The sequence below is a fragment of the Scomber scombrus genome, chromosome 16, assembly GCF_963691925.1.
Source record: "Scomber scombrus chromosome 16, fScoSco1.1, whole genome shotgun sequence".
Lineage (NCBI taxonomy): Eukaryota > Metazoa > Chordata > Actinopteri > Scombriformes > Scombridae > Scomber > Scomber scombrus.
The window spans coordinates 555,362-581,973 of record NC_084985.1 but is presented as its reverse complement, the minus strand read 5'-3'; the positions used below and the strand labels follow the sequence as shown (position 1 = coordinate 581,973).

Sequence of the window (26,612 nt, the reverse complement as noted above, 5' to 3'; positions counted from 1 at the left end):
TTACCCGGCTGATAAACATTCGATACATCGTAGTATCACTGTTCCGATACACAGACGCCAAGTATCGAGCTTTTATTAGCATTCATTTGCAAATGAAAATGTAAGTTTTTGGTACTAAAATAATTAAATCAGTTGCTTGTTCCATCCACTAGAGGGCAGCAGAGGCACTCCTGCATTCTCATAGAACCTTATGTACCTACTAGAACACTGCGCTCCCAGCTCATAGAACCTCATGAACCTACTAGAACACTGTGCTCCCAGCTCATAGAACCTTATGAACCTACTAGAACACTGCGCTCCCAGCTCATAGAACCTCATGAACCTACTAGAACACTGCGCTCCCAGCTCATAGAACCTTATGAACCTACTAAAACACTGCGCTCCCAGCTCATAGAACCTTATGAACCTACTAGAACACTGAGCTCCCAGCTCATAGAACCTTATGAACCTACTAGAACACTGCGCTCCCAGCTCATAGAACCTTATGAACCTACTAGAACACTGCGCTCCCAGCTCATAGAACCTCATGAACCTACTAGAACACTGCGCTCCCAGCTCATAGTACCATATGTACCTACTAGAACACTGCGCTCCCAGCTCATAGAACCTCATGAACCTACTAGAACACTGCGCTCCCAGCTCATAGAACCTTATGAACCTACTAGAACGCTGCGCTCCCAGCTCATAGAACCTCATGAACCTACTAGAACACTGCGCTCCCAGTTCATAAACCTTATGAACCTACTAGAACACTGTGCTCCCAGCTCATAGAACCTCATGAACCTACTAGAACACTGCGCTCCCAGCTCATAGAACCTTATGAAGCTACTAGAACACTGCGCTCCCAGCTCATAAACCTTATGTACCTAGAACACTGCGCTCCCAGCTCATAGAACCTTATAAACCTACTAGAACACTGCGCTCCCAGCTCATAGAACCTCATGAACCTATTAGAACGCTGCGCTCCCAGCTCATAGAACCTTATTAACCTACTAGAACACTGCGCTCCCAGCTCATAGAACCTTATGAACCTACTACAACACTGCGCTCCCAGCTCATAGAACCTCATGAACCTACTAGAACACTGCGCTCCCAGCTCATAGAACCTTATGAACCTACTAGAACGCTGCGCTCCCAGCTCATAGAACCATATGAACCAGCATGCAGGCCTACTTGTGGTTCCTAGTATCTCTAAAAGTAGAACAGGACGAAGAACCTTCAGTTCTCAGGTTCCTCTCCTGTGGAACCATCTCCCAGATTGGGTCGGGGGGGCAGACACCCTCTCTACATTTAAGAGGCTTCAAACGTTCCTTTGTGATGAAGCTTATAGTTAGGGTTCCAGCTCCTAGTTTATGCTACTATATGCTTAGACTGCCGGGGGACTCCCATGATGCACTGCTCCTCTCTCCTCCTCTCTCTCTCTATCCATCCATCTACAGACCCTTTCCAAAAAAGTAGAATATCATGGAAAAGTTGATTAATTTCCATAATTCAACTCAAAAAGTTAAAATTTAACTTTTTGAGATTATAATAGATTATAGATTCAGGGCCCACAATTTAAACGATTTCAAGTATTTATTTGTTTATATTTACATTTACAATTTGGGCTTCCAGCTCATAAAACCCACGAAAACAGGAATTCAAAAAATTTGAATACTGTGAAGAAATCAGCCCAAATTTTGCAGGGCATGAATGTTTTAAACTGAGTGTCACACACTAATCATCTACTAAACTCAAAGCACCTGCACAGGTTTCCCCAGGTGTCATTAAATTGCTTCAGTTTGGTTTAATTGTCTCAGTTCGGTTCAATATGGGGAAGACTGCAGACATGACAACTGGCCAGAAGACCATCATTGATACCCTCCATAGGATGGGTAAGCCACAAAAGTCCATAGCTAAGGAGGCTGGCTGCTCAGAGTGCTGCGTCCAAGCATATCAATGGAAAGTCTAGTGGAAGGGCAAAATGTGGCCGGAGAAGATGCACCAGCAAGAGATGACCGTGGGCTTCAGCGGATTATCAAACAGAGAAGATTCAAGAATCTGGTAGAGATCCAGAAAGAGTGGAATGAGGCGGGAGTCACAGCTTCAAAAACCACCACATTCAGACGCATCCGGGAGATGGGCTACGACTGTCGGTTTCCTCCGGTCAAGCCACTTCTGAACCTGAGGCAACGTAGGAAGCGTCTCAACTGGGCCAAGGAGAAGAAGGACTGGACTGTTGGCCAGTGGTCCAAGGTCCTCTTTTCCGATGAAAGTAAAGTGTGCCTTTCATTCGGGAATCAAGGTCCAAGGGTTTGGAGGAAGACGGGTGAGGAACAGAACCCAAGCTGCTTGAGGTCCAGTGTGAAATATCCAGTCAGTCATGTTTGGGGTGCAATGTCCGGTGCAGGTGTTGGTAAACTCTGCTTTCTTAGATCCAAGGTCACCGCAACAGTCTACCAGAATGTTTTAGAGGACTTCATGATTCCTTCTGCTGAGGATCTGTATGGAGATGCAGATTTCAACTTCCAGCAGGACCTGGCCCCTGCCCATACCGCCAGAAGCACCAAAACCTGGTTTGATGCCCATGCCATCACAGTGCTTGGCTGGCCAGCCAACTCACCGGACCTAAACCCCATTGAGAATCTATGGGGTATTCTCAAGAGGAAAATGAGGGGTACCAGACCCAACAACAAAGAAGAGCTGACAGCAAGCATCAAGGAAATCTGGGCTTCCATAACTCCCAGGCAATGCCACAGGCTGATTGCCTCAATGCCACATCGCATCGAGGCAGTGATTAAGGCAAAGGGATTCCCAACCAAGTATTGAAGATTGACATATCATTTTGAAAGTGCCATATATACCATGATATTCTAATTTTTCGGAAAGGGTCTGTATATCCATTAACATTCATGTACTATTAATGCATCAATAAGCTAAACTTCTTCCCCGGAGTTGTCTGTGCTTTCTCGTCTCACAGGTAATCTGGGCCTGTAGACGTCCGGATGAGATTCCAGTCCCGGACCTTCAATATGCTTCTCTCTCCTCTTCTTCCTCTCTCTCCTCTCCTTCCTCTCTCTCCTCTTTTTCTCTCTCTCTCCTTCCTCTCTCTCTCTACTCTTCTTCCTCTCTCTCTCTCCTTCCTCTCTTTCTCTAAAGTTTCTGCTTCATCATAAATCAGAACTTTCTGTTTTATATCATAAACTGAATGTTGATTTTATACATTTAATTAAAATCATTATAAACTGATCAATAACTAATAGTTTAGTTGAAGCTGATTTTGTTGTAATTATGAATCATTTTCTTTAATATTGTTTTTTAATTATAAAATATAAAGAAAGTTCACAGTGTGATGGTTCTTCTCATTGTTTCACTCATATAAAAACATTTAAGGTGTTCTCTGGGTGCAGATCAACAGTTTAATGTTCAGTTTATTTTGATATAAAACAGAAAAAGAAACAATTATCAGACAGAGAATCAGAAGTTTGGATGTTTGGTTCAGTAAATATTACAGAGATTAAACTGAAAATCTGATGTTTGATTCTGTTTAGTTTGTTTTATTTTCAGTTCTCTGCTGAACAGGAAGTAAAAAGTGTGTTTGGGACCACAGAAGAAGAAGTTCAGGACGAGCTCACAGTGCAAACATGGCGACAAACAGCAGCGAAGCTACGGAGGCTCAAACCCCCCGAACCCAAACCCGACCCAACCCGATCCCTACAGAACCTTTGTGCTTTGCTTTTTGTGCCGGAGCTTCAACAGGGAGGACCCAGCTGCACCACTGAGGCGCCCGCTCCTGATTGGACAGATCTAGAGGAGGCGCCCGCTCCTGATTGGACAGATCTAGAGAAGGCGCCCGCTCCTGATTGGACAGATCTAGAGGAGGCGCCCGCTCCTGATTGGACAGATCTAGAGGAGGCGCCCGCTCCTGATTGGACAGATCTAGAGAAGGCGCCCGCTCCTGATTGGACAGATCTAGAGAAGGCGCCCGCTCCTGATTGGACGACGACGTCTGGACTCGTAAGTGCTAAAAGTCAGTTTGGCGTCTTAAACACGGCGGCGCGTCTCTGTGAGGTCAGAGTATGAATTTAATTCATTATGTTTTAAACTGCAGTTAATTTAAAGTTCTGGTCATTTAAAGGAGCAGTCCGTAGTTTTAACCCTCAAATACTGTTCACAAAAAAACCCTGTACACTTTTATTTAGGCCGACTTTTCCTAATATACAAAAAAATGCATCATATTTAATTTTTTGTGCAGCTGATTCACATTTTTATTCACATTAATCTGCAGAGACTAATTAGGAGTCAGAATATGAACAGTATGTAAAGGGTTAATGCTTCAGCTGGACCTTTAAACGACGCCGACGTCTTTGTTCATTAAGAGTTTTCCTTTTAAAAACTCATAAAAATCAAATTAAAGAAAAATTAAATTAAGACCAAATCTGATAAATAACCTGAAATAATAAATAAATGTTAAAATATCTCTAATTTTATAATTTATATGAGAAAAAAGCTCATTTAAGCAATATTATTTTTGGGGGGGGGTTAAGGGTCATTATTAGGAGAGCTCACACACACACACACACACACACACACACACACACACACACACAACGATCAGAAACAAACAAACACTGATAAAAACAAATCAAAGCTGAAACAGAACTGAAACTTCGATTCACCTTTAGTCCAAAACTCAAAGCTTCCATCATCTTTTATCTTTTTTTATGTCTTTTTAAAATCTCTTTCTCTCTCTTCTTATTGCCTTTCTGCTCCTCGGTGGACTGAAGGTGGACGGAGGAGCAGATCTGAGGTCATTTTTTCATTTTTAGCACAAAGAACCTTCACAGGCTCTGACCCGTAGTACTTCCTGTCTCTGTGTCAGCTGATGTCTGTCTGAGGCCGAGTTACCTCCTCCTCCCTCAACTCCTTCCTCACCTCCTTCCTCACCTCCTCCTCCTCCTTCATCCCTCCTTCTTTTATCTGTTTTTCTTTTTTCTTTTATCTGATGTGAGTTCTTCAGCACAGAGGACGAGGTGTCAAGAGGTGGAGGAGGAGTTTCAGCCTCAGGCTGCTCAGACACTCGTGCAGGTCTCTGGAAGCTGATTGGAGGACAGCATGACGAAGTTTTGGCTTCATTCATCCCTGATTGGCTCTCTGCTTTGGCCAATCTGGGATTCCACCAATAAGGAAGAGGGGCGGAGAGGAGGGGGCGGGGCTTTGATGCAGGTGAGGTAAAAGCTGAGTGAGGAGTGATGAGCTAGTGTCCCTCCCTCTGCGAGGAGGTGCTGCTGTCAGCTGACTGCTCCTCCTCTGCTGAGACGGAGGAGACGACAGGATCAGCAGGAGGAGGAGCAGAGGTGGAGGAGGAAGGCTGCGGACTGACGTCCATCGGCATCAGCGTGATCTCCACCTCCGCCTGCTCCTCGTGCACCGTGGGCAGAGGAAGAGGAGGCTGAAGAGGAGCGCTGTTGTTGCTCGGTCTCGGAGCTTTCTGGATCACCTCCACCATCGGCGTTCTCCCCGCCGCCGCCGCCAGCTCCCAGCTGGTGTTCTGGAAGAGGAGCAGCGGCCGGCTGTGGCGGTCGGGCTCGGCCGCGGCGCCGGTCTGACACTGCACCACCACGCCGCGGTGCTCCACCAGCCGGTGAGCCTCCGACACCGCCGGCAGCTGACTGAGGACCAGAGGAGGCTCCTGGATCAACAGCTCCAACATCGGGTGGGACGCCAACGCCGCCGAGGAGGACGAGGCTTTCTGGATGACGCCGCCGGTCACGGAGGTGATGATGGGGGGCTGGGGGGGGGGAGGCGGAGGCTGAGGAGGAGCAGCAGGAGGAGCGGGCGCAGCGTCTTCCGGTCGAGGTTTTCTCGGCCGGCCGCGTTTCCGTTTGACGGGAGGAGCACCGGCGGCGGAGTTGCCAGGCACGCCCCCGCCGGACGACCCCCCCTCCAACAGGCGCTTGATGGCCCCCCCTCGAGCTTTCTGTACCACAGACGTGGGGGCGGCGGGGGCGTGCTGTTGGGGGGGGGGCTGCGGGGGCGGAGCCACCTTGTCCCGGTCGTACAGACAGCCCTGCGGCAGGATCATCACCGGCACCGGCCCGCCCTGCTGCTGCGGTAGTGTTGCCATGGCAATAACCTTCACCCCACCACCGCTGGCAGCGGCGGCGGCGGCCGGCCCTCCGGGACCCGACGCCACCCCAACACCCGAGGCGTCTTTTGGCGCCAGCGAGGGGGGCGAGGAGCGGACCGAGAGCGTCTTATCAGGGATGGAGCTGCGAGGGAGGATTCTTGGCAACTGCTTCATGAAGGCCTCCACCTGCCAATCAATAATCAACCAAGCAGGTTATTGATTTGTTTATCAGTAACTATGGAAACACACACACTTAACACTGCAGGTGAACACAAGTGTATCTATTGATTAGTTTCTACATGAATCGATACGTACGGCAGGACGCAGAGAGGAGGACGAGGGAGGGGGAGCGTCCAGAGATGAAGGTTTGGACGACGATGATGATGATTTGTCTCCAGCCGGCTTCAGCGATGACGAATCAGCTGTTTCCCTCTGAAGAGAAGACAGGAAGTGAGTGAGCAGAGTCACAGCGCCTGTATGCGATCAATAAATCAATAACTGTAACAGCTGATCACCTTCTGATCAGCAGCGTTGCTCTCGGCTTTAGAGATGACCGGAGTCTTCTTGATCACCTTGTGCGGTTTGGCCGGACCTCCTGCAGCACAAAGTCAGCTGTCAATCAACTTAGCTGTCAATCAACTTAGCTGTCAATCAACTCAAGAAGAGACAGCAGCAGATTCATTAAGCCGGTGTAAAATATTGATCCTCTGGAGAGAAGACGTCTCACTCTGTCGGAACTACAGAAACACTGATCGAACGTTAACGTTACAGAGTGGAGCGTTTTCCCTCACAGAGGATCTTCGGTAGCAGGAAGTGATGTCACAGACCTGCGAGTGCAGCGGAGCTGACAAGCTCGGCTTGGCTGCAGCGAGGGTTGACGATGTGCTCCTGGATCAGGTAGCGAGCGATCTCCACCACCGTGTCGAACGAGCGCTTCAGGATCTTCTGCGCCCAATCGCAGATCAGCTCGCACGCCGCCTCGGTCACTTCCTGTTTGTACGTCTGGACCAGCTCGGTCAGCTCAGCCTGAGGAGGAAGAGGAAGAGGAGGATGAGACAAACTAAACAATCAAAGAACACATTAAACACTTTTGCTACAGATGTTTCTGTTTGTCTCGTTTTTGTTGCTTCATGAAACGAAGTGGAAACGTCGCCTGGGAGAGAGAGAGGGAGCTGGGAGCGTCTGGTAACCGGGCTTTGATCCACGAGGCCAAGTCGGGCAGAGCATGAAGAAACAATGTGGAGTCCCCACCATGCAGACCACCACCTGCAGGGATAAGGTCTGCGGTCGGGTGTGATCAGGTGTGGGCCTAGATGTGGAACGTCACCTTGCTGGAGGGTAAGGAGCCGGAGCTGGTGTGAGAGGTGGAGCGGTACCAACTAGATATATTTGGGTTGACCTCTTCACACAGCACCGGCTCTGGAGCCAAACTCCTGGAATCAGCAGGGTGAGAGGCGCTGGGCAGTGTGGGGGGGTTCTGGGTAATTGGTACTGGGTTATGGGTTCTGGGTTGTGGAGATACTCAGAGTCTCCGGCTGAGCGCAGCAGTGTTGGAGTTCTCCTGCAGAACCAGAGGGTGGCCTCCTTGTGACTTGGTGTTTTTGGGAGGAAGACTCTGACTGGTGTCTGTGTGTCTGCAGTGAACAGCAGCTCAGAGTACCCGGCCTTCATGGACTCTCTGGGCCCTGGAGGGGCCGCGGCCCGCTGAGTCCATAGTTCTGCTTGGGGACTTCAACGCCCACGTGGGCAACGATGGAGATCTTCAACTCCCACCTCCAGAAGGGAAGCAGGAGGAGGATATTGTCGGGCAATGGAAGGAACACTTTGAGGAACTCCTAAACCGGACCAACATGTCCTCTATGGAGGCAGAGCTGGATGATCCGGGGGAATCTACACCCATATCCCTGGCAGAGGTCTCTGAGGTAGTTAAACAGCTCCTCGGTGGTAAGGCGCCGGGGGCTCAGTTTAGCAGTCAGTCTACGTCTCAACCCTCACCTATGCTCACCAGCTTTGGGTAGTGACCCAAACAATGAGATGCTGGATCCAAGCAAAGATTCTGGGCTCAGCCTTAGAGATCGGGTCAGGAGTTAAGACATCCGGGGGAGGCTAGGAGTAGAGCCGCTGCTCCTTCACATGGAAAAGAGCCAGCTGAGGTGGTTTGGGCTCCTGGTCAGGATCCTCCTGGACGCCCCCCTTTAGAGGAGTTCCAGATACGTCCAACTGGGAGGAGACCCAGAACACACTGGAGGGATTACATATCTCTGCTGGTCTGAGAACAGCTTGGGATCCTCCAGGAGGAGCTGATGAGCATAGCTGGAGAGAAGGAGGTCTGGATTTCACTGCTCAGCCTGATGCTACCGAGCCCCGGATAAGAGGCAGAGATGGCGCTTTTCCACTACACAGTTCCAGCACGACTCGCCTCGACTCGCCTCGGTTCTTTTTGCGTTTCCACTAGTGATAGTACCTGGTACCTGGTACTTTTTTAGTATCTGCTCTGCCGAGGTTCCAAGCGAGCCTAGCCGATACTAAAATGTGAAGTCGACAGACTGCCGGCCACTGATTGGTCAGAGAGTCGCTGGAAGAGTCATGAGCCGTCCCACACAAGAATCAAACCCATTTTGAAATACCAACAACAGCGTTACAGAGATTAGTTTCTCTTCTCTTGCTTTGTGTGAGACAGAAAGCCTCATACAGCAGCAGGTACACCATCGCCTCCATGTCCTCCATTGTTTATGTGTTTCTGTCGCGTTTAAAACAAAGTCCCAGCAGTTTCGCAGAGCCGTGCTATGACGACCCCGCCCACGTTGAGGAGGAACTATAGTAATGGAAAAGGTTCCTGGAACCGTACTGTGTAGTGGAAAAGCGCCAAAAATGGCTGGGTGGGTAGTTATTAAATTATACAAAACAGGATGTGATGTCATGATTGACAGCTGTGACAGCTGCTCTCAATCCCCTGTTAATGGCTGAAAGGGGGCGTTTCCTGCAGGCCGTCATCCCGCCGCCTGACTCTGGCTCCAAATTACATCACATGGTTGTTTTAGGAGAGGAGATATTTTGACTTCACTGCCATGTTTATAAATTATGCTGCTTGTGTGTGTGTGTGTCTGTGTGTGTACCGGGTCGTTCTTCAGGTCCAGGTTGGGCAGCAGTGGCATGTTGAGCACAGTCTTCCTCCTGATGCCGCTGTAACAGTACGTATCAGCAGGAAGGTTAAAGAAAACAACCAGGAACCTTCAACCTGACCAGATACAAACACCTTTATATATACACTATATAAATATAAGGTTAATAATGTGTGGTTGCAGCTCTAACTGCAGCTATTAAAGTCAGAGTGGGACTTCCTGTCTGTCCAGCAGCTGAAAGGATATTTGGACTGTCCTCTGCCGCCGAGACGTCGAGCCTTAATGTTGGGAAAAATGTCTCTGATGATCTTCCCAAAGTTAGCAGCACTCAGAGGGCGATGCTGCAGGTTCTCACAGTAACGCCTGAAAACAAGAACCAGTGCTGTGAGGACATTTCTGCAATGTGGGGACATTTCAGCATTGTGAAGACATTTAGTCTCCTCATACCTTCAGAGGACAGTTTGAGACTTCATATTTTGGTTTTAAGAAGAAGAGTTGTGTTCAGACATGTAATTGTGATGGTTCAGATTACAGAAAGAGGCTGGGGAATATATGTCCTCACAAGGATATAAATGTGTGTGTGTGTGTGTGTGTTTACTGACTTGTATGTCTCGTAGACATCCTGTTTGGGCAGGCAGGTGTCTGAATGCTCCTCCAGGTGACTGCGGATCCAGTTACAGGTGTGAAGCTGGTCGGCTGTGTTGAATGAACTACAGTCACCGCCGCAGCTGCACACACACACACACACACACACACACACATACACACAGTCAACACGTGTGTCACTGTAATCAATCTGTAGTGGATCATATTTATTGATCAGGGTCAGACCTCTTGTCTCCTGAGCTGGGTCCTGAGGGCAGCTGCAGGTACAGGTACAGCTTGTCGTTGTCAGAGAAACGCTGAACGTCTTGCTGTCAAAGAACAGAAGAGACCAACCTTAGACCTGATCCTGGTCTGAGGGTCTACATCATCCTGACCATAACCCTCAACATGTTTCACTTTAGCCCCGTTTCCACTAAGGAAGTTCCTGGTCAAATTTAGGAGGTGGGACCTTTACAGGAACGTCCTCTGACTCTGTCCTCTAGACCGTTGTGTCTAGAGGACAGAGTCAGAGTAGGAATTACCGGACTCTGACCATGACGTCACCATGGCAACGCGCCGAAAACATAACAAATAAAACGACAACGAGGAGGTAAACATGGAGGAGGTGAACATGGAGGAGGTGAACATGGAGGAGGTGAACATGGAGGAGGTGAACATGGAGGTGAACATGGAGGTGAACATGGAGGTGAACATGGAGGCACATTTTTGGCGCTTTCTGTGTACGCCACATCCCACCATGAGTTTACCCAATCAGCACCGAGTCTACCTCAAGCCCCATTCAGGAGTTTATCAGAGCCGAACAGAGCACCGACCCCGAGGCAGGGACTCGGTTAGACCCTTTGGGGAGGTTCCTGCTATGGAGACACAGCGGCCCGTAAAGTTACCCTGAAGTTCCTGCAGTGGAAACGAGGCTATTACAAACTGGACATTCAGGTCTTACCAGGATCTGATCCACTTTGGTCTGAACGTTCTTCCTGCAACAGACAGAAAACACAGCAGTCAGACACAGAAAGATCCATTTACACCAGGTCGTGAACCTGGGAATGAACCAGAGGAACTAAACCGGTGAACCCGTCCTTTAAACAGAACCGTTTTTGAGGACTTACGAGATGTTGCTCTTGAGTTTCTGCAGTAGCATGCTCGGCTCCGTGTCGCCCTCTCCCGCCTCCAGCTCGCCATCTCCCTGCTGGGAGGCTTCAGGATGCCTCTGGTCCTCCGACATCTGGACCAACTAACCAGTGCTGAACACCAACATCTGGACAGGAAACACAAGTTACTCGTCTCCATGACGACCGGGCAAAGTGGTGACCATTGAGTAGAGATTTGTTTTTTCCCTCCTAACTGATCGATTAGTCGGTTAACAGAAAATTAATCAACAGTTTAGATAATCAAATTATCTTTTTTATTTCAATATTTAAAGTATTACAGTAAAAGTACTGCAGTATTATAGTGATGTAGTATGCAGTATTACAGTAAAAGTACTGCAGTATTATAGTGATGTAGTATGCAGTATTACAGTAAAAGTACTGCAGTATTATAGTGATGTAGTATGCAGTATTACAGTAAAAGTACTGCAGTATTATGAGTGATGTAGTATGCAGTATTACAGTAAAAGTACTGCAGTATTATAGTGATGTAGTATGCAGTATTACAGTAAAGTACTGCAGTATTATGAGCGATGTAGTATGCAGTATTACAGTAAAAGTACTGCAGTATTATGAGTGATGTAGTATGCAGTATTACAGTAAAGTACTGCAGTATTATGAGTGATGTAGTATGCAGTATTACAGTAAAAGTACTGCAGTATTATAGTGATGTAGTATGCAGTATTACAGTAAATTACTGCAGTATTATGAGTGATGTAGTATGCAGTATTACAGTAAAAGTACTGCAGTATTATAGTGATGTAGTATGCAGTATTACAGTAAATTACTGCAGTATTATAGTGATGTAGTATGCAGTATTACAGTAAAAGTACTGCAGTATTATGAGTGATGTAGTATGCAGTATTACAGTAAAAGTACTGCAGTATTATGAGTGATGTAGTATGCAGTATTACAGTAAAGTACTGCAGTATTATAGTGATGTAGTATGCAGTATTACAGTAAAGTAGTGGTTTGGTCCTCTGACTGATATATTATTATTATGACATCATTAGATTATTAATAGTGAAGCATCAGTGTTAGAGCAGCATGTTACTGTTGTAGCTGCTGGAGGTGGAGCTAGTTTACACTACTTTATATACAGTTAGCTAGTTTAGTCCAGTGGTTCCCAACCTAGGGGTGGGGCCCCTCCAAAGGGTCAGCAGGTAAATGTGAGGGGTGGTGAGATGATTTGTTAACACACACACACACACACACACTCACTAACAGTAACACACACACACTAACAGTAACACACACTCACTAACAGTAACACACACACACTAACAGTAACACACACACACAGTAACACACACACACACACAGAGTAACACTCACTAACAGTAACACACACACACAGAGTAACACTCACTAACAGTAACACACACACACACACTAACAGTAACACATACACACTAACAGTAACACTCACTAACAGTAACACACACACACACAGAGTAACACTCAGTAACACACACACACACACTAACAGTAACACACACACTAACAGTAACACACACACTAACAGTAACACACACGCACTAACAGTAACACACACACACACACACGCACTAACAGTAACACACACACTAACAGTAACACACACACACACACAGTGACACACTAACAGTAACACACACACTAACAGTAACACACACACAGTAACACACTGACACACTCACTAACAGTAACACATACACACACACACACACACACACACACACACACACACTAACAGTAACACACACACTAACAGTAACACACACACACACGCAGTGACACACTAACAGTAACACACACACTAACAGTAACACACACACAGTAACACACTGACACACTCACTAACAGTAACACATACACACACACACACACACACACACACTAACAGTAACACACACACTAACAGTAACACACACACACACGCAGTGACACACTAACAGTAACACACACACTAACAGTAACACACACACAGTAACACACTGACACACTCACTAACAGTAACACATACACACACACACACACACACACACACACACACACACACACACACACACACACACACACACACAGCTCAACATGCTGAGCTAACAGGCTAACTAACAGACTCTCTTTAATCAGACAGCAACACTGCAGCATGTTAGCTGACATTAAACCAGCAGACATCACAGAGCTTTATGGGCCGTTAACGGAGAGGAAACGGCTCCCGGTGCCTGTTACATGACGCGGGCTGCCGTTACCGTTAACCGTGCCCGTTCATGGCTAGCTACTTGCCGCTACTATCATGCTACTAGCATGCTGCTAACCCTCAGAAGCTAACCAGTCTAGCTTGGTGCTAACGGTTAGCATGAGCTAGCAAGCGCGCAAAACACCTTAAACATGTTTATACAAGCTATTTTTAATTTCAAAATAATTCCCGATAATACTAAATTAATTCTGTTATTAATGTGCGGTCGGTTAAGTGAGCAACATTTGAGTAATTATTTTAAAAAAGAAAAAGAAAGTACCTGAGCCAAGATACAGCAAAAATCCCCTTTCAGATTTTTTTGTGATTGGACAACTTTGTTATGTCTGCCTGACTACAAAGCCAACGTCTATTCTGATTGGTCGGCTGTCACAAATCTACCAGGATACCCAAAGCGGGATGAATCTCATTGGTCGAGCCGAATTATTTCTCTGACATGGATTATTCTGATTGGACGCGTTTTCCTGGTCTGCCCAGTTACAGAACAGATGACTCTATCTGATGAAATCTGCCCAGCAACAGCAGCCCGCCCTGACAGCGAAAGCGAAAGTATTTCCAATAACATGAAATAAACATGTATGTAACACGTTTATATGATGGAGTATAATGCAGTTATTAAGACAGCAGAGTTATGGGAAGCTACTCGGTTTTAAAAGATTATGTTAATTCATAATATCTAATTTCTTGGGTCAAATTATTTCAAAATAGTACACATTTAATGACTTTTAAGACCTTTTTAATACTTCTTTAAGGAAAAATATTAATAAAACCAAAGAATACAACTAATTAGACTACTGTATAGTTATGAGCTTTATTGAAATTGATGAAATAGGCACAACACTGTTATCATTTGTATATGGGTCAATGACGTATAAGGATTTAGAACAGCTCAATTGTAGAATAATAAAAACAAGCATATCTAATGCAGTAGTTCAAACATTCAGAATGTTGTGTACCTGAAGATCCATATTATACATTTGAAATTAAGTGATTTTAGTGGGTTTTTCAAGATTAATTGGCACTGGCCTTTAAAAAGAGTCATGTGGTGCGACCATGATTCATCTTGAAATAAATTAATTTACTTAACACGCTTCACATCTTTTTTTACAAGTTTTCAGTAATATAAAGTGTTTGGAAACAAAGTATTTGCATTTTTTAAAAATCTTTGTAAATGATGATCTTTTATTTATGTAAGACATTTCAAGATGAATCATGGTCGCACCACATGACTTTTTTTTCAGGCCAGTGCCAATTAATCTTGAAAAACCACTAAAATCACTTTCACATTGTAATATGAATTGTCAGGTACACAACATTCTGAATGTTTGAACGACTGCATTAGATATGCTTGTTTTTATTATTTAAAATTGAGTTGTTGAAAATCCTTATACGTCATTGACCCATATATGGATAACTATGTATTTATTCTGTATAAAGATTTTCTCCTCTATCATAATAAAGAAAATGTAATGTATTAAAATTACTCAGCAAACACTGGTGAAGGAAGTATTTAAATCCTTTACTATTGTCACTGCTGTAACATATAATTTATAACTAATTAGTTATATTAAAGTTCCAATTCCTGATTATTTTTTGGTTTATTTATGTAAAATAATTAAATAAACTGAACAAATATAATTATACTCAAATTTAATGCCTTAACTCCTACAAATCCAGATATTTTAAGACTTTAAGGATCCTCAGGGACTTCGGCTGTCACACACACACACACACAAATAACCAACACGTTTTTATTTATGTATTCATCATGTTTATTTTCCATTATACAAAAAGTGACACTAAACATCAGAAAGAACTAAACTGGAATAGATAAGAGTAGCATGTGATGCAGCAGAGAAACGCTGAAGCTTCATCTGAGAGTCGCAGCTCGTCTTCACTCAAACCCGCTGCAGAGGAAAGAGAACACACACACGGTTAACACAGTGACACACACACACACACACACGGTTAACACAGTGACACACACACACACACACACGGTTAACACAGTGACACACACACACACACACACACGGTTAACACAGTGACACACACACACACACACACGGTTAACACAGTGACACACACACACACACACACACGGTTAACACAGTGACACACACACACACACACACACACACACACACACACACACACACACGGATCATGTGTTCAGATTTCCTTTGACTCACCTGACCATGTGAGCGATGTCCCAGTTGGTTTCAGAGGACAGAGGACCGATAATCTCCACTCCCTCTTCTGTTACTATGGCGATCTCATGCTAAAAAAAACAACAACAACAAATAAACACATTGCATCATTCGTTGAGTGCAAATTAAAACAATTAACGCTGAAGCTGGAAGATGTTTGTAGTCTAGATTTAATGCCTGAATAAATGTTAATTAGCTCATGAATAAAACTGAAGTATTATAAAGTGAATATGAATTAAATGACCTTTCATAACAGAGTATTATCTGTTTTTAACCCTCCTGTCGTCCTCCCGGGTCAAATTGACCCCGTCTGTTTTGACTGTTCCTTCTTTCCTCCTTTCTGTCCTTCCTCCACCCCTCCCTCCTTCTTTCCTTGCCTCCTTCCTTCCTTTTTTTCTCCATCTTTCCTTTCCTTCTTCCCTTCCTTTCCTCCCTCCCTCCTTCTTTCTTACCCTCCGTCCTCCCTCCTTTCCTTCCTTATTTCCTCTATCCTTCCTCCCACCTTTCCATCCTTCTTCCTTCCTCCCTCCCTCTCTCCCTCCTTCCTCATTTACTTCCTTCTTCCTTTCCTTCCTTCCTTCCTCCCTTCTTCCTTTCCTTCCTCCTCCCTCCCTACCTCCCTTGACTCGAGGACAACAGGAGGGTTAAACTTCGTGTCTCTCAGCTCAGAGCTCTTTGGTTGAAACTAATCTTTAGCTATGTGTCGGTCTCAGATGAACACACACAGCCCTGTCCTGCTCCCTCTAGTGTGTGACAGTGATTACAGCAGCGTGTCTCACCCTGTTGTAGGAGCGAGCGTCTCTGTAGTACAGAACTTTGAGGCAGCGCTCCACCAGCTCACGGGCTTCCTGTTTGGTGATCTCCTCTTTGTTCTCCAACACCTCCCTCATCAGAGGCTGAAACACACACAGAGAGAGAGAGTGAGAGGAGGTTATACACACACACACACAGAGAGAGGAGGACACACACACACACACACACACAGAGAGAGAGAGGAGGACACACACACACACACACACAGAGAGAGAGAGGAGGACACACACACACACACACACACACAGAGAGAGAGAGGAGGACACACACACACACACACACACACACACACACACACACACACACACACACACACACAGAGAGACAGACACACACACACACACACGGAACAGGTGGTTTAACATCAGACTCACCTGAGCCAGGTACGCTCCAAAGCCAGTAGCCACTGTGGGAGCCTCGTAGGCCACGCCCAGTTTATCCACGTAACCAAGGAAACTAGAGAGAGACAAGATGGCCGATGACGTTTGAACACGAACAGGAAACAGTTTTTATATTTCACTAAATCAGCATTTTATTCCGGTCCACTGCCAGAATAAAACAAACCCGTTCAGCCTCCCGATCCTATAAAGACTCCATTAATCTACGTAGCTACTGACCTACGATAGAAGCACTAACATCTAAGAAAACGACCAAATCAACGAAACCGGAGCAAGTTCAGGCGGTTTAGTTGAGCTGCTACTACAGTAACTACGGTAACTACGGTAACCTGAAGCCACTGTGAAGATTCACACCACTAGTTTAAAAAGGCAGATTTCTCTCCTAGAGCTCTGCTGCTGTAACGCTCCCAGTGTCACAATATATAAACAGTCAGTGAGACAGACAGAGAGACAGACAGTGAGACAGACAGACAGACAGACAGTGAGACAGACAGTGAGACAGACAGTGAGACAGACAGTGAGACAGACAGTGAGACAGACAGACAGACAGACAGACAGTGAGACAGACAGACAGACAGACAGTGAGACAGACAGTGAGACAGACAGTGAGACAGACAGACAGGCAGACAGACAGACAGTGAGACAGACAGTGAGACAGACAGTGAGACAGACAGTGAGACAGACAGACAGACAGACAGTGAGACAGACAGACAGACAGTGAGACAGACAGACAGTGAGACAGACAGACAGTGAGACAGACAGTGAGACAGACAGTGAGACAGACAGTGAGACAGACAGACAGACAGACAGTGATACAGACAGTCAGACAGACAGACAGACAGACAGTGAGACAGACAGACAGAGAGACAGACAGACAGACAGACAGACAGACAGGCAGACAGACAGTGAGACAGACAGACAGACAGGACTCTGACCTCTCTCCGTTGTAGAAGCCTCCGATCACCACAGTGTTCCACAGCGGGTTCATCCTGCTGCGCCGGTTGTACATGACCCTGGTGAGCCAGGAGTGGACGGCTTTGGGACTGTAGCTGTGTCCGTCTCCCAGCAGCTCCTCATCGATGCTGAGGACAAACAATACGACATTAATACTGGGTTTAGAAATACACAGACACAGATGAACCTAAGGATGTGTGTGTGTGTGTGTGTGTGTGTGTGTGTGTGTGTGTGTGTGTGTGTGTTAGCGTGTGTGTGTGTGTGTATCTTCTTACACCATCTGTTCGATGACCTGTTTCATATACTGGTAATCAGCGTAGTCTCCAGAAGCTCCCAGTATGGTGTTACTGTTCACCTGAAACACACAGAGACACTCTTCTTCATCATCATCATCATCATCATCATCATCATCATCATCATCATCATCATCATCATCATCATCATCATCATCATCCTACCACACACACAGAGACAGACACACACACACACACCTTCATCAGTCTGGAAATGTTCCTGAATCGAGCCAGAGAGCCGTACGAGCCCAACATGTCTGCCGCGATGATCACACCGCCGGTGAACTTCACACCGAGCACCGACGTTCCTGTTACCATGGGGTTACTATGGAGACAGAAGAAGGTTATACAGGTTACCATGGGGTTACTATGGAGACAGGAGAGGGTTATACAGGTTACCATGGGGTTACTATGGAGACAGGAGAAGGTTATACAGGTTACCATGGGGTTACTATGGAGACAGGAAAGGGTTATACAGGTTACCATGGGGTTACTATGGAGGCAGGAGAGGGTTATACAGGTTACCATGGGGTTACTATGGAGATGGGAGAGGGTTATACAGGTTACCATGGGGTTACTATGGAGATGGGAGAGGGTTATACAGGTTACCATGGGGTTACTATGGAGATGGGAGAGGATGGTTATACAGGTTACCATGGGGTTACTATGGAGACGGGAGAGGAGGGTTATACAGGTTACCATGGGGTTACTATGGAGATGGGAGAGGGTTATACAAGTTACCATGGGGTTACTATGGAGATGGGAGAGGATGGTTATACAGGTTACCATGGGGTTACTATGGAGATGGGAGAGGATGGTTATACAAGTTACCATGGGGTTACTATGGAGATGGGAGAGGATGGGTATACAGGTTACCATGGGGTTACTATGGAGATGGGAGAGGATGTTTATACAAGTTACCATGGGGTTACTATGGAGATGGGAGAGGATGGTTATACAGGTTACCATGGGGTTACTATGGAGATGGGAGAGGAGGGTTATACAGGTTACCATGGGGTTACTATGGAGATAGGAGAGGTGGGTTATACAGGTTACCATGGGGTTACTATGGAGACAGGAGAGGTTCATACATGTTACCATGAGGTTACTATGGAGACGGGAGAGGTGGTTTGTTTTCCTGCACCTTTGCACAATTGCCAGTTATATGTTTTATTGTTATTTTTGTGTTGTTGGTGTTTGTTTGTAATGTCTGCATGATATGGTGCATTGTTTGTATTCTTCATGTATGAGAAGGGTTAGAGTAAACTTTGAATGTGGAAATGTCTCATTAATATTCATTATATTACAGTAGAGTTAGTGGTTCTATATATTCATTATATTACAGTAGAGTTAGTGGTTCTATATATTCATCATATTACAGTAGAGTTAGTGGTTCTATATATTCATCATATTACAGTAGAGTTAGTGGTTCTATATATTCATCATATTACAGTAGAGTTAGTGGTTCTATATATTCATTATATTACAGTAGAGAGTTAGTGGTTCTATATATTCATTATATTACAGTAGAGAGTTAGTGGTTCTATATATTTATTATATTTAAGTTAAAACTAAAAGTAAAACTGCCTCATGCTAGCTAGCTGCAGCTAGCTGACCGAGCTAGCAGTTACTCATTAAATCAGGCAGAAATCAAACAGATTAAAGTTAATTAATATTTATAATGATTCACACAGATTCTAATTAATAATTAAACTTAGATCACACGTGTCTCTTAAAACATGAAACCCAGTAAAAGCTCCGGTTAGCATGGTTAGCATCGTTAGCTGTGGGATGATGCAGCATCTCAAACCGGAACCGAGCAGCTCCGGTGTGTCCCGGTGTGTGCCGGTGTGTCCCGGTGTGTGTACTCACAGCGTGTGTCTGACCGGCCCGCAGGCTGTCCCCGACCCGCTGCTGCTGCCCGGGAAAGAGTAAAACTGTCCCGGCTTCGGTCCATTCTCCCAGAAACTCTTCAGTCCGAAAGCCTCCATGTTGGATCTGTGAGGAAATGACGTCACGGCGTCTTCTTGTTAGAGGTGGCCGGTGTGACGTCACGGATCAGCTCGTTACCGCCGCCTGCTGAAAGGGAGGAATATAAATATAAATAAATATAAATAAATATAAATAAATATAAATACATATAAATAAATATAAATAAATATAAATAAATATAAATAAATATAAATAAATATAAATAAATAAATATACATTTTAATGTATACATATATATGTATATATATGTATATGTGTGTGTGTGTGTGTGTGTGTGTGTGTGTGTGTGTGTGTATATATATATATATATATATATATATATATATATATATATATATATATATATATATGTGTGTGTACATTCCACCCTTGACCAACGCTGACGCAGCCTGGGAGCTTCTCCACAGTGTTGTGTCTCAGCAACAGACAGCGCATCCTCAAGCCTTTCTTTGTAACCATGCCTCCCTGTCTTCCACTCTCCCTAACTTCCACCAGTACGTGAACTGCTACACCAGGACAGTAAAACTCTGGACCTGCTGTATGCAAACACAGCAGACGCCTACGCTCTCTTATTTATTATTCTGTACAGAACTTTGGTTGTGTTAAAGTGCTTAACAAATAACGTTGGATTGGATTGCATCTCTGGGGCTCTCCCCCTCCCCCTCACCACCACCACCACCATCTCTGTGGTCCCAAATCTACTAATGAATACATTTTAAAATGAGAGATTAATCTTGCTTTATTATAAATTGCTCTAACTGCAGTGGACGGAGGAGTTCACACCACAACTATGACAACATCAACAGAGAAACACTGACAGCCAATCAGAATCCTTCCTATAAACCGTACAGCAGCCTGACAGCCAATCAGAATCCTTCCTATAAACCATACAGCAGCCTGACAGCCAATCAGAATCCTTCCTATAAACCATACAGCAGCCTGACAGCCAATCAGAATCCTTCCTATAAACTATACAGCAAACTGACATTTACAGTAAAACTTCAAAACCTGAAAATATCATCTTAGTTATGACTTTATTTATTATATGTATTTATTGTGATGCAGTTTTGCTCTCTCAGCAGATTCAGAGGTGATTTCTTTAGAGAGGCTTGTTTCTCTTTATTATACAGAGATGCTGGAGCTTTGTTCTCTATTATAATGTGAAACATGAGGCTGCACCTGGCTGCAGTCCACCTGGCTCATCACATAACAATCATATTAATTTCTTCTGGATCCTGATGGTCTTCACCTCATCAGCAGCTGACCCTGTCTGTATTACACTTTTATTGTTACCATTATTATAACCAGCTAATGTTTTTAAATTAAAAAAACCAATACATCAATAAATGAACAGGTTCAGAGATTATGAATAGTTTTTATTGTGTTCATGGGATGTTTAATGAACGTTGCTCCAGCAGGATGTTCGTCTCTCAGGACTCTGCAGCAGGAGCAGCAGGAGCAGCAGGAGCAGCAGGAGCAGCAGGAGCAGCAGGAGCAGCAGGAGCAGCAGGAGCAGATTTCTTATGACAAAAATCTGTAAGGAGAGGACCACAGTTTTATTTATTTTTATTTACAGTTTGATGTATTTTAATTTTATTTCTTGTGTCATTTTTTATACACACAAAAACAAATAAACAGCTGCAGTTCATATTAAAAACATCTGATGATATCACGTATTCCACCGATCATCATTAAGATATTAGATTAGATTAGACTTTATTGTCCCGAAAGAAATTTGTCTTGGGCTGAAAGTCCAGCCGCACATATCCAACAATACATAATAAGCACAGAAAAACAAAACATAAATGTACCTGCAACTCCGTCGTAGGCAAACGCAATATCGTGGGGCAATCCCAAACACTCTGCCTGTTTCCTGTGATCACTGTGAGCTGCTTTCAGCTGCTCAACATCCCCATGTTGCCCTTCTCTCCCTGAAACACACACACACACACACACACACACACACACACACGGGACATTTTCAGGTTAACGGTTATGAAACGAATCATGTGAATTATGAGACCGTCGTGTGTGTGTGTGTGTGTGTGTGTGTGTGTGTGTGTGTGTGTGTGTGTGGGTTTACTGTAGCTCAGCAAGTATCGGTACGTCGGTTCTGTGTAGACAAACGTCAGACAGTCGGGGCAGCTCTCGTACACGTCAATGCGGCCTGTTTCGTTGTACGGGTGAACAACTCCATTCTTTTCCTCCGCTAACGAAAAGAAACATCACATATCATCATTAACATCATCAACAACATCATCAATTAAAGCCGCAAGCGGCGATGGCGGGCCCTCGCTCACCCATGCCACCGCGGGGCCTGAGGCATGGCGGGGCTGTGGCGTGAAGCAGAAAGTGAGAAAAAACCTGGAAGGAGGCCAAAAATGCAATGTTTCGTTCATCCAGTAGGGGGCAGTCACAGGTAGTTACACATATGGTCTGGTGTGGTCTGGTGTGTTCAGGGCGGCCACTCATCACTCATGTGAAGTTTGGAGTGAATTGGACAAAGCATGAAGGAGTTATGAGAGGTTGATGGTTCATCCACCAGGGGGCAGTAATGGGATGCATGCAGGTGTGTTCAGGGTCAGTCCCTCATCACACATGTGAAGTTTCGTGGAAATCGGACAATGTTGATGCAAAAAATGGCACTTCCTGTTTCCACTAGGGGGCGACATGAGCGACACCCCTATCAGATGGAAGAGGTCTCCACCCTGGACCTGTGTATCAATTTTCATGATGATACGTGTTCAATAAAGCCATCAAAAAGCCAAACGTATTTTCATGGCGAGGAATTGATGGTAGCCACGCCCCCACAGGGACGCCATTACTCGTAGCTTCACAGTGTTCATAATGTAGCTTCACCAACTGGTTCTGCATGTTTTAGAAGTGGAATGAAGTTAATGGGGTCAACTATATGTTTTTCATGAATTTAAGTTCACTTCCTGTTACCACCGGGGGGCGCTATGAGTTACGTGGGAAGTTAATATATCGGGACGTTCAGGGCGGAGCCATCATCATGTCCAGCAAGTTTGAAGCTGATTGGATGAAGTATGTGGGCGTGAGAGCCACTCGTATGTACATGGCGAGCACGCCAAAGTTAGTTGAGCCCTGGCAGACACGCCCTTTGACCTACGGATGCGCAGAGCACAACTTAAGCTCAGCTAGGTCTGGAGATGTTGCGTACCTAATTTGAACTTGATCGGGCGAACGCTGTGGGAGGAGTTAATTTTAGGCGGGAAAAATCAAAACCAAAATGGCCGACTTCCTGTCGGGTTGAGGTCATGAGGTCAAGAGGCTTTTTTGCATATGTGCGTATAATACATATGTGTACCGAATTTTGTGAGCATAGGACAAAGTTAGCAAAATTCCCTATGGGCATTTTTGGACTTTGTAGGGGGCGCTATTCCGCCATTCTGCGTCGACCATGTGCGACCACCCAAAAATATCGAATTTCGGATGAGGCCGGACGTCCCTGCAAAAGTATAAGCATTTTCGCATTTGGGAAAGGGGCGAAATTGGGGCACGAAATGTCGGAAGAATAATAATAATAATAATAATAATAATAATAATAATAATAATAAACATTACAATTTCAATAGGGCTTTCGCCAGGCGACTTGCAGTCGCCGCTCGGGCCTTAATAACATCATCAACATCAATAACGTCATAAACGTCATCAACGTCATTGTCATCAACGTCATTTTCCTAATTTAACAACTACTACTAATAATAATAATAATGAGAAGAAGAAGAAGAAGAAGAAGGAGAATAAAGAGGAAGAAGAAGGAGAAGTAGAAGAAGGAGAAGTAGAAGAAGTAGAAGAAGGAGAAGAAGAAGGAGAAGAAGAACTCACTGGCAGACTCAACAATCAGTGTGTGATGATGAGCGTCGGTGGGGTCGGCGGGTAGCGATACGTTGATCCGATAGGTAATGCATGATTTATCACTGAAAAAGACACAAAGCGTGTGTTCATCATCTGTTCATCACAACAAGCCTCATTTAAACACCTCTAAAGTAGTAAATCTATCAATAATCACTCTGTGTGACACATCAGAGACACATGAACAATTAACACACCCACGTGTCTGCAATTACAGGAGTGGATATAAAAGCGCAAAGTGGTGCAGGAAACACCGTAAACAACAATGGCTGCTTTAGCATTAGAAGACATTGTAAATGGTGCAGTACGAAGAGAGCGTGTGCTCAGAGACGGAGAGGATTTACTGGCACATTATGACAACTGGCTCATCTGCCGCTTTAGGTTCCCGAGGGCAATTCATGCGTACGCACAGATTCATACTTCTGGATGTTTTTGTGCGTACAACGTTTTCTGGATTTGAGCGTACGTACATGAGGCCCCAGGTCACCACTAACAGCTGACTGTCAGACTGATAAATGAAACCTGAACAAGCATTTAAATGATCTCACAGGTAAAAGTTCCTCTCAGTGTAGTCGATGGTTTTGTTGTCAGAGCGGAGTCTCAGCTCCACGTGAGAGCTGACGGTCTTATTTGTCAGTTCCTTTGGATCGTTTGAGGCCCCCCACACCAGAACCCAGTCTCCGTAAATCTGCAGGAGGACAGAAACACAGTCACACCAACACTGTGGATTCTGCCCCATCTCTTAGGATCTTTTAATCTTCTAATCTTATTTCTACAACGTCAAATTAAAGAAAACCTTGACGGACAAATATGGAAAATCTTAAAATATTGAGACTAATTTGTTTTTCTACAACATCTGTTCATAGAAACTAGTCTAAAAAACTATAATCTGGAAATCTACAAACTGGCATAATGACAAGTTATTGAATATAAACTTCATTTGTAGCTACATTGATGAGGAAATGAAAGCAGATGTGAGGTGAGAGGCAGACTCACGGTGTGCAGGTCCTTGGTTAGCAGCCTTTTGGTCAGACTGGCACATTCTTCAGTAGTCGGCGCCGCGTCGGTGCAGAGCGCCACCAGCAGCAGCAGCACCACCGATTGCTTCATAATGCTCATCCTGCTCAGGAAGCTAAAACAAACCCAGTGAGGAAGCGAGGAGGGACAGCAGAGGCGAGCAGGACCGCGGGTTGGTTTATAGCAGCCCAACCGGTCCAATGTGTGTGTGCTCAGCAGGTTACTGAACTCTGCTGTTTAAAGAACCATCAGCTCAACTGTGACTATCCAGCATGGATCACATCAGGCTGCTTTATGTACGCTTTACAAGTGTTTTCATATTTCCCAAAATGTTAAACTATGGACCTTAATTCAGACGGGTCAGAGCATGAAAACACAGATTACTGAACAGTGAACAATGGTTCGGTTCTCCTCAACGTCCCCGTAAACCACGACGGTCCGACAGTGAGTCAGCAGATTACAAGGACCCTGAAACTGAAACATTTAATGATTTACAGCTTTGCTTTTCTAAAAAACAAAACAACCTTTTTAATATTACGCGGACGCATGTTTTAACCTTCCTGTCGTCCTCCCGGATCAAATTGACTCCGTCTGCTTTGACTGTTCCTTCTTTCCTCTGTCCTTCTTTCCTTCCTTCCTTCCTTCCTTCCTCTCTTCCTTCTTTCCTTCCTTCCTTCCTTCCTCCCTTCCTTCTTTCCTCCCTCCCTCCTTCTCTCTTTCTTTCTTCCCCCTACCTTCATACCTTCCTTCTTTCCTTCCTTCCTCCCTTCCTCTTTTCCTTTCTCCCTCCCTCCCTCCTTCCTTCCTTCCTTCCTTCCTTCCTCCCATCCTTCGTTCCTCCCTCCCTCCTTCTCTCTTTCTTTCTTCCCCCTACCTTCATACCTTCCTTCTTTCCTCTGTCCTTCTTTCCTTCCTTCCTCCCTTCCTCTTTTCCTTCTTTCCTTCCTTCCTTCCTTCCTTCCTCCCTTCCTTCTTTCCTCCCTCCCTCCTTCTCTCTTTCTTTCTTCCGTCATTCCTTCCTTCTTTCTTTTCCTCCCTCCTTCCTCCCTTCCTTCCTTCCCTCCATCCTTCCTTCCTCCCTTCCTCCCTTCCCTCCTTTCCTCCCTTCCCTTCCCTCCTTCCTTCCTTCCTTCCTTCCTTCCTCCCATCCTTCGTTCCTCCCTCCCTCCTTCTCTCTTTCTTTCTTCCCCCTACCTTCATACCTTCCTTCTTTCCTCTGTCCTTCTTTCCTTCCTTCCTCCCTTCCTCTTTTCCTTCTTTCCTTCCTTCCTTCCTTCCTTCCTCCCTTCCTTCTTTCCTCCCTCCCTCCTTCTCTCTTTCTTTCTTCCGTCATTCCTTCCTTCTTTCTTTTCCTCCCTCCTTCCTCCCTTCCTTCCTTCCCTCCATCCTTCCTTCCTCCCTTCCTCCCTTCCCTCCTTTCCTCCCTTCCCTTCCCTCCTTCCTTCCTTCCTTCCTTCCTTTCCTTCCTCCCTTGCTTCTTTCCTCCCTCCCTCCTTCCCTCTTTCTTTCCTCTCCCCTAACTTCCTTCCTTCCTTCTTTCCTCCATACTTCCTTCCTTCCTCCCTTCCTTCTTTCCTTTTTTCCATCATTCCTTCTTTCCTTCCTTCCTAAGGTCTAAGATCAGCTGTTTGGGCTAAATGTTCCCTCCAACTGTCCATCCTTCCTTCCTTCCTCCCTTCTATCCTTCCTTCCTTCCTTCCTTTCTTCCCTCCCTCCTTTCCTTCCTCCCTCCTTTCCTTCCTCCCTCCTTTCCTTCCTTTCTTCCTTCCCTCTTTCCTTCCTCCCTCCCTCCCTCCTACCTTCCTTCCTTCCTTTCCTTCCTTCCTCCCTCCTTTCCT

The 26,612-nt window shown here is 45.3% G+C and overlaps 3 protein-coding genes across 3 annotated transcripts; all 3 read right to left on the bottom strand.

The window, feature by feature from the left end:
- Positions 1-3,704: 3,704 nt before the first annotated feature.
- Positions 3,705-13,510, bottom strand: rfx5 (regulatory factor X, 5). The gene is made up of 11 exons (XM_062435795.1): positions 13,484-13,510; positions 10,944-11,092; positions 10,778-10,811; positions 10,063-10,145; positions 9,834-9,959; positions 9,478-9,594; positions 9,226-9,304; positions 6,937-7,135; positions 6,625-6,704; positions 6,425-6,541; positions 3,705-6,295 (listed from the first exon to the last, which is right to left on the bottom strand). Exons 2-11 carry the CDS (start codon positions 11,057-11,059, stop codon positions 5,237-5,239), a joined length of 2,010 nt encoding a protein of 669 aa, XP_062291779.1. The 5' UTR covers positions 11,060-11,092; positions 13,484-13,510; the 3' UTR covers positions 3,705-5,236.
- A 1,456-nt stretch (positions 13,511-14,966) lies between these two features.
- Positions 14,967-19,911, bottom strand: psmb4 (proteasome 20S subunit beta 4). Its single transcript, XM_062435837.1, has 8 exons — positions 19,762-19,911; positions 18,088-18,214; positions 17,872-17,951; positions 17,578-17,724; positions 16,619-16,700; positions 16,211-16,327; positions 15,414-15,502; positions 14,967-15,128 (listed from the first exon to the last, which is right to left on the bottom strand). The coding sequence occupies exons 1-8, from the start codon at positions 19,878-19,880 to the stop codon at positions 15,116-15,118; spliced, it is 774 nt and encodes a 257-aa protein (XP_062291821.1). The 5' UTR covers positions 19,881-19,911; the 3' UTR covers positions 14,967-15,115.
- A 1,325-nt stretch (positions 19,912-21,236) lies between these two features.
- Positions 21,237-24,904, bottom strand: LOC133996242 (saxitoxin and tetrodotoxin-binding protein 1-like; the record flags this gene model as incomplete). The annotated part of the gene is given in 6 exon segments (XM_062435827.1): positions 21,237-21,415; positions 21,693-21,812; positions 21,965-22,090; positions 23,731-23,822; positions 24,306-24,445; positions 24,754-24,904. Coding segments are annotated over 6 exon segments (733 nt in total), but the record flags the coding sequence as incomplete, so codon positions are not given.
- Positions 24,905-26,612: the final 1,708 nt, after the last annotated feature.

Bases quoted from the DNA above. Each gene is read 5' to 3' on its own strand.
- rfx5 (XM_062435795.1), bottom strand. From the start codon at position 11,059: ATGTCGGAGGACCAGAGGCATCCTGAAGCCTCCCAGCAGGGAGATGGC. The intron at 9,305-9,477 runs ATATCCTTTCAG...TCCTGCTGATAC, and splicing joins GGCGGCAGAGGACAGTCCAA to GTACTGTTACAGCGGCATCA. The intron at 6,542-6,624 runs GTGATCAGCTGT...TCTTCTCTTCAG, and splicing joins GCAACGCTGCTGATCAGAAG to AGGGAAACAGCTGATTCGTC.
- psmb4 (XM_062435837.1), bottom strand. From the start codon at position 19,880: ATGGAGGCTTTCGGACTGAAGAGTTTCTGGGAGAATGGACCGAAGCCG. The intron at 16,701-17,577 runs GTCAGAGTCCTG...GTCTCTCTCTAG, and splicing joins GGCTTCTACAACGGAGAGAG to TTTCCTTGGTTACGTGGATA. The intron at 16,328-16,618 runs GTGAGTCTGATG...TGTGTGTTTCAG, and splicing joins TTGGAGCGTACCTGGCTCAG to CCTCTGATGAGGGAGGTGTT.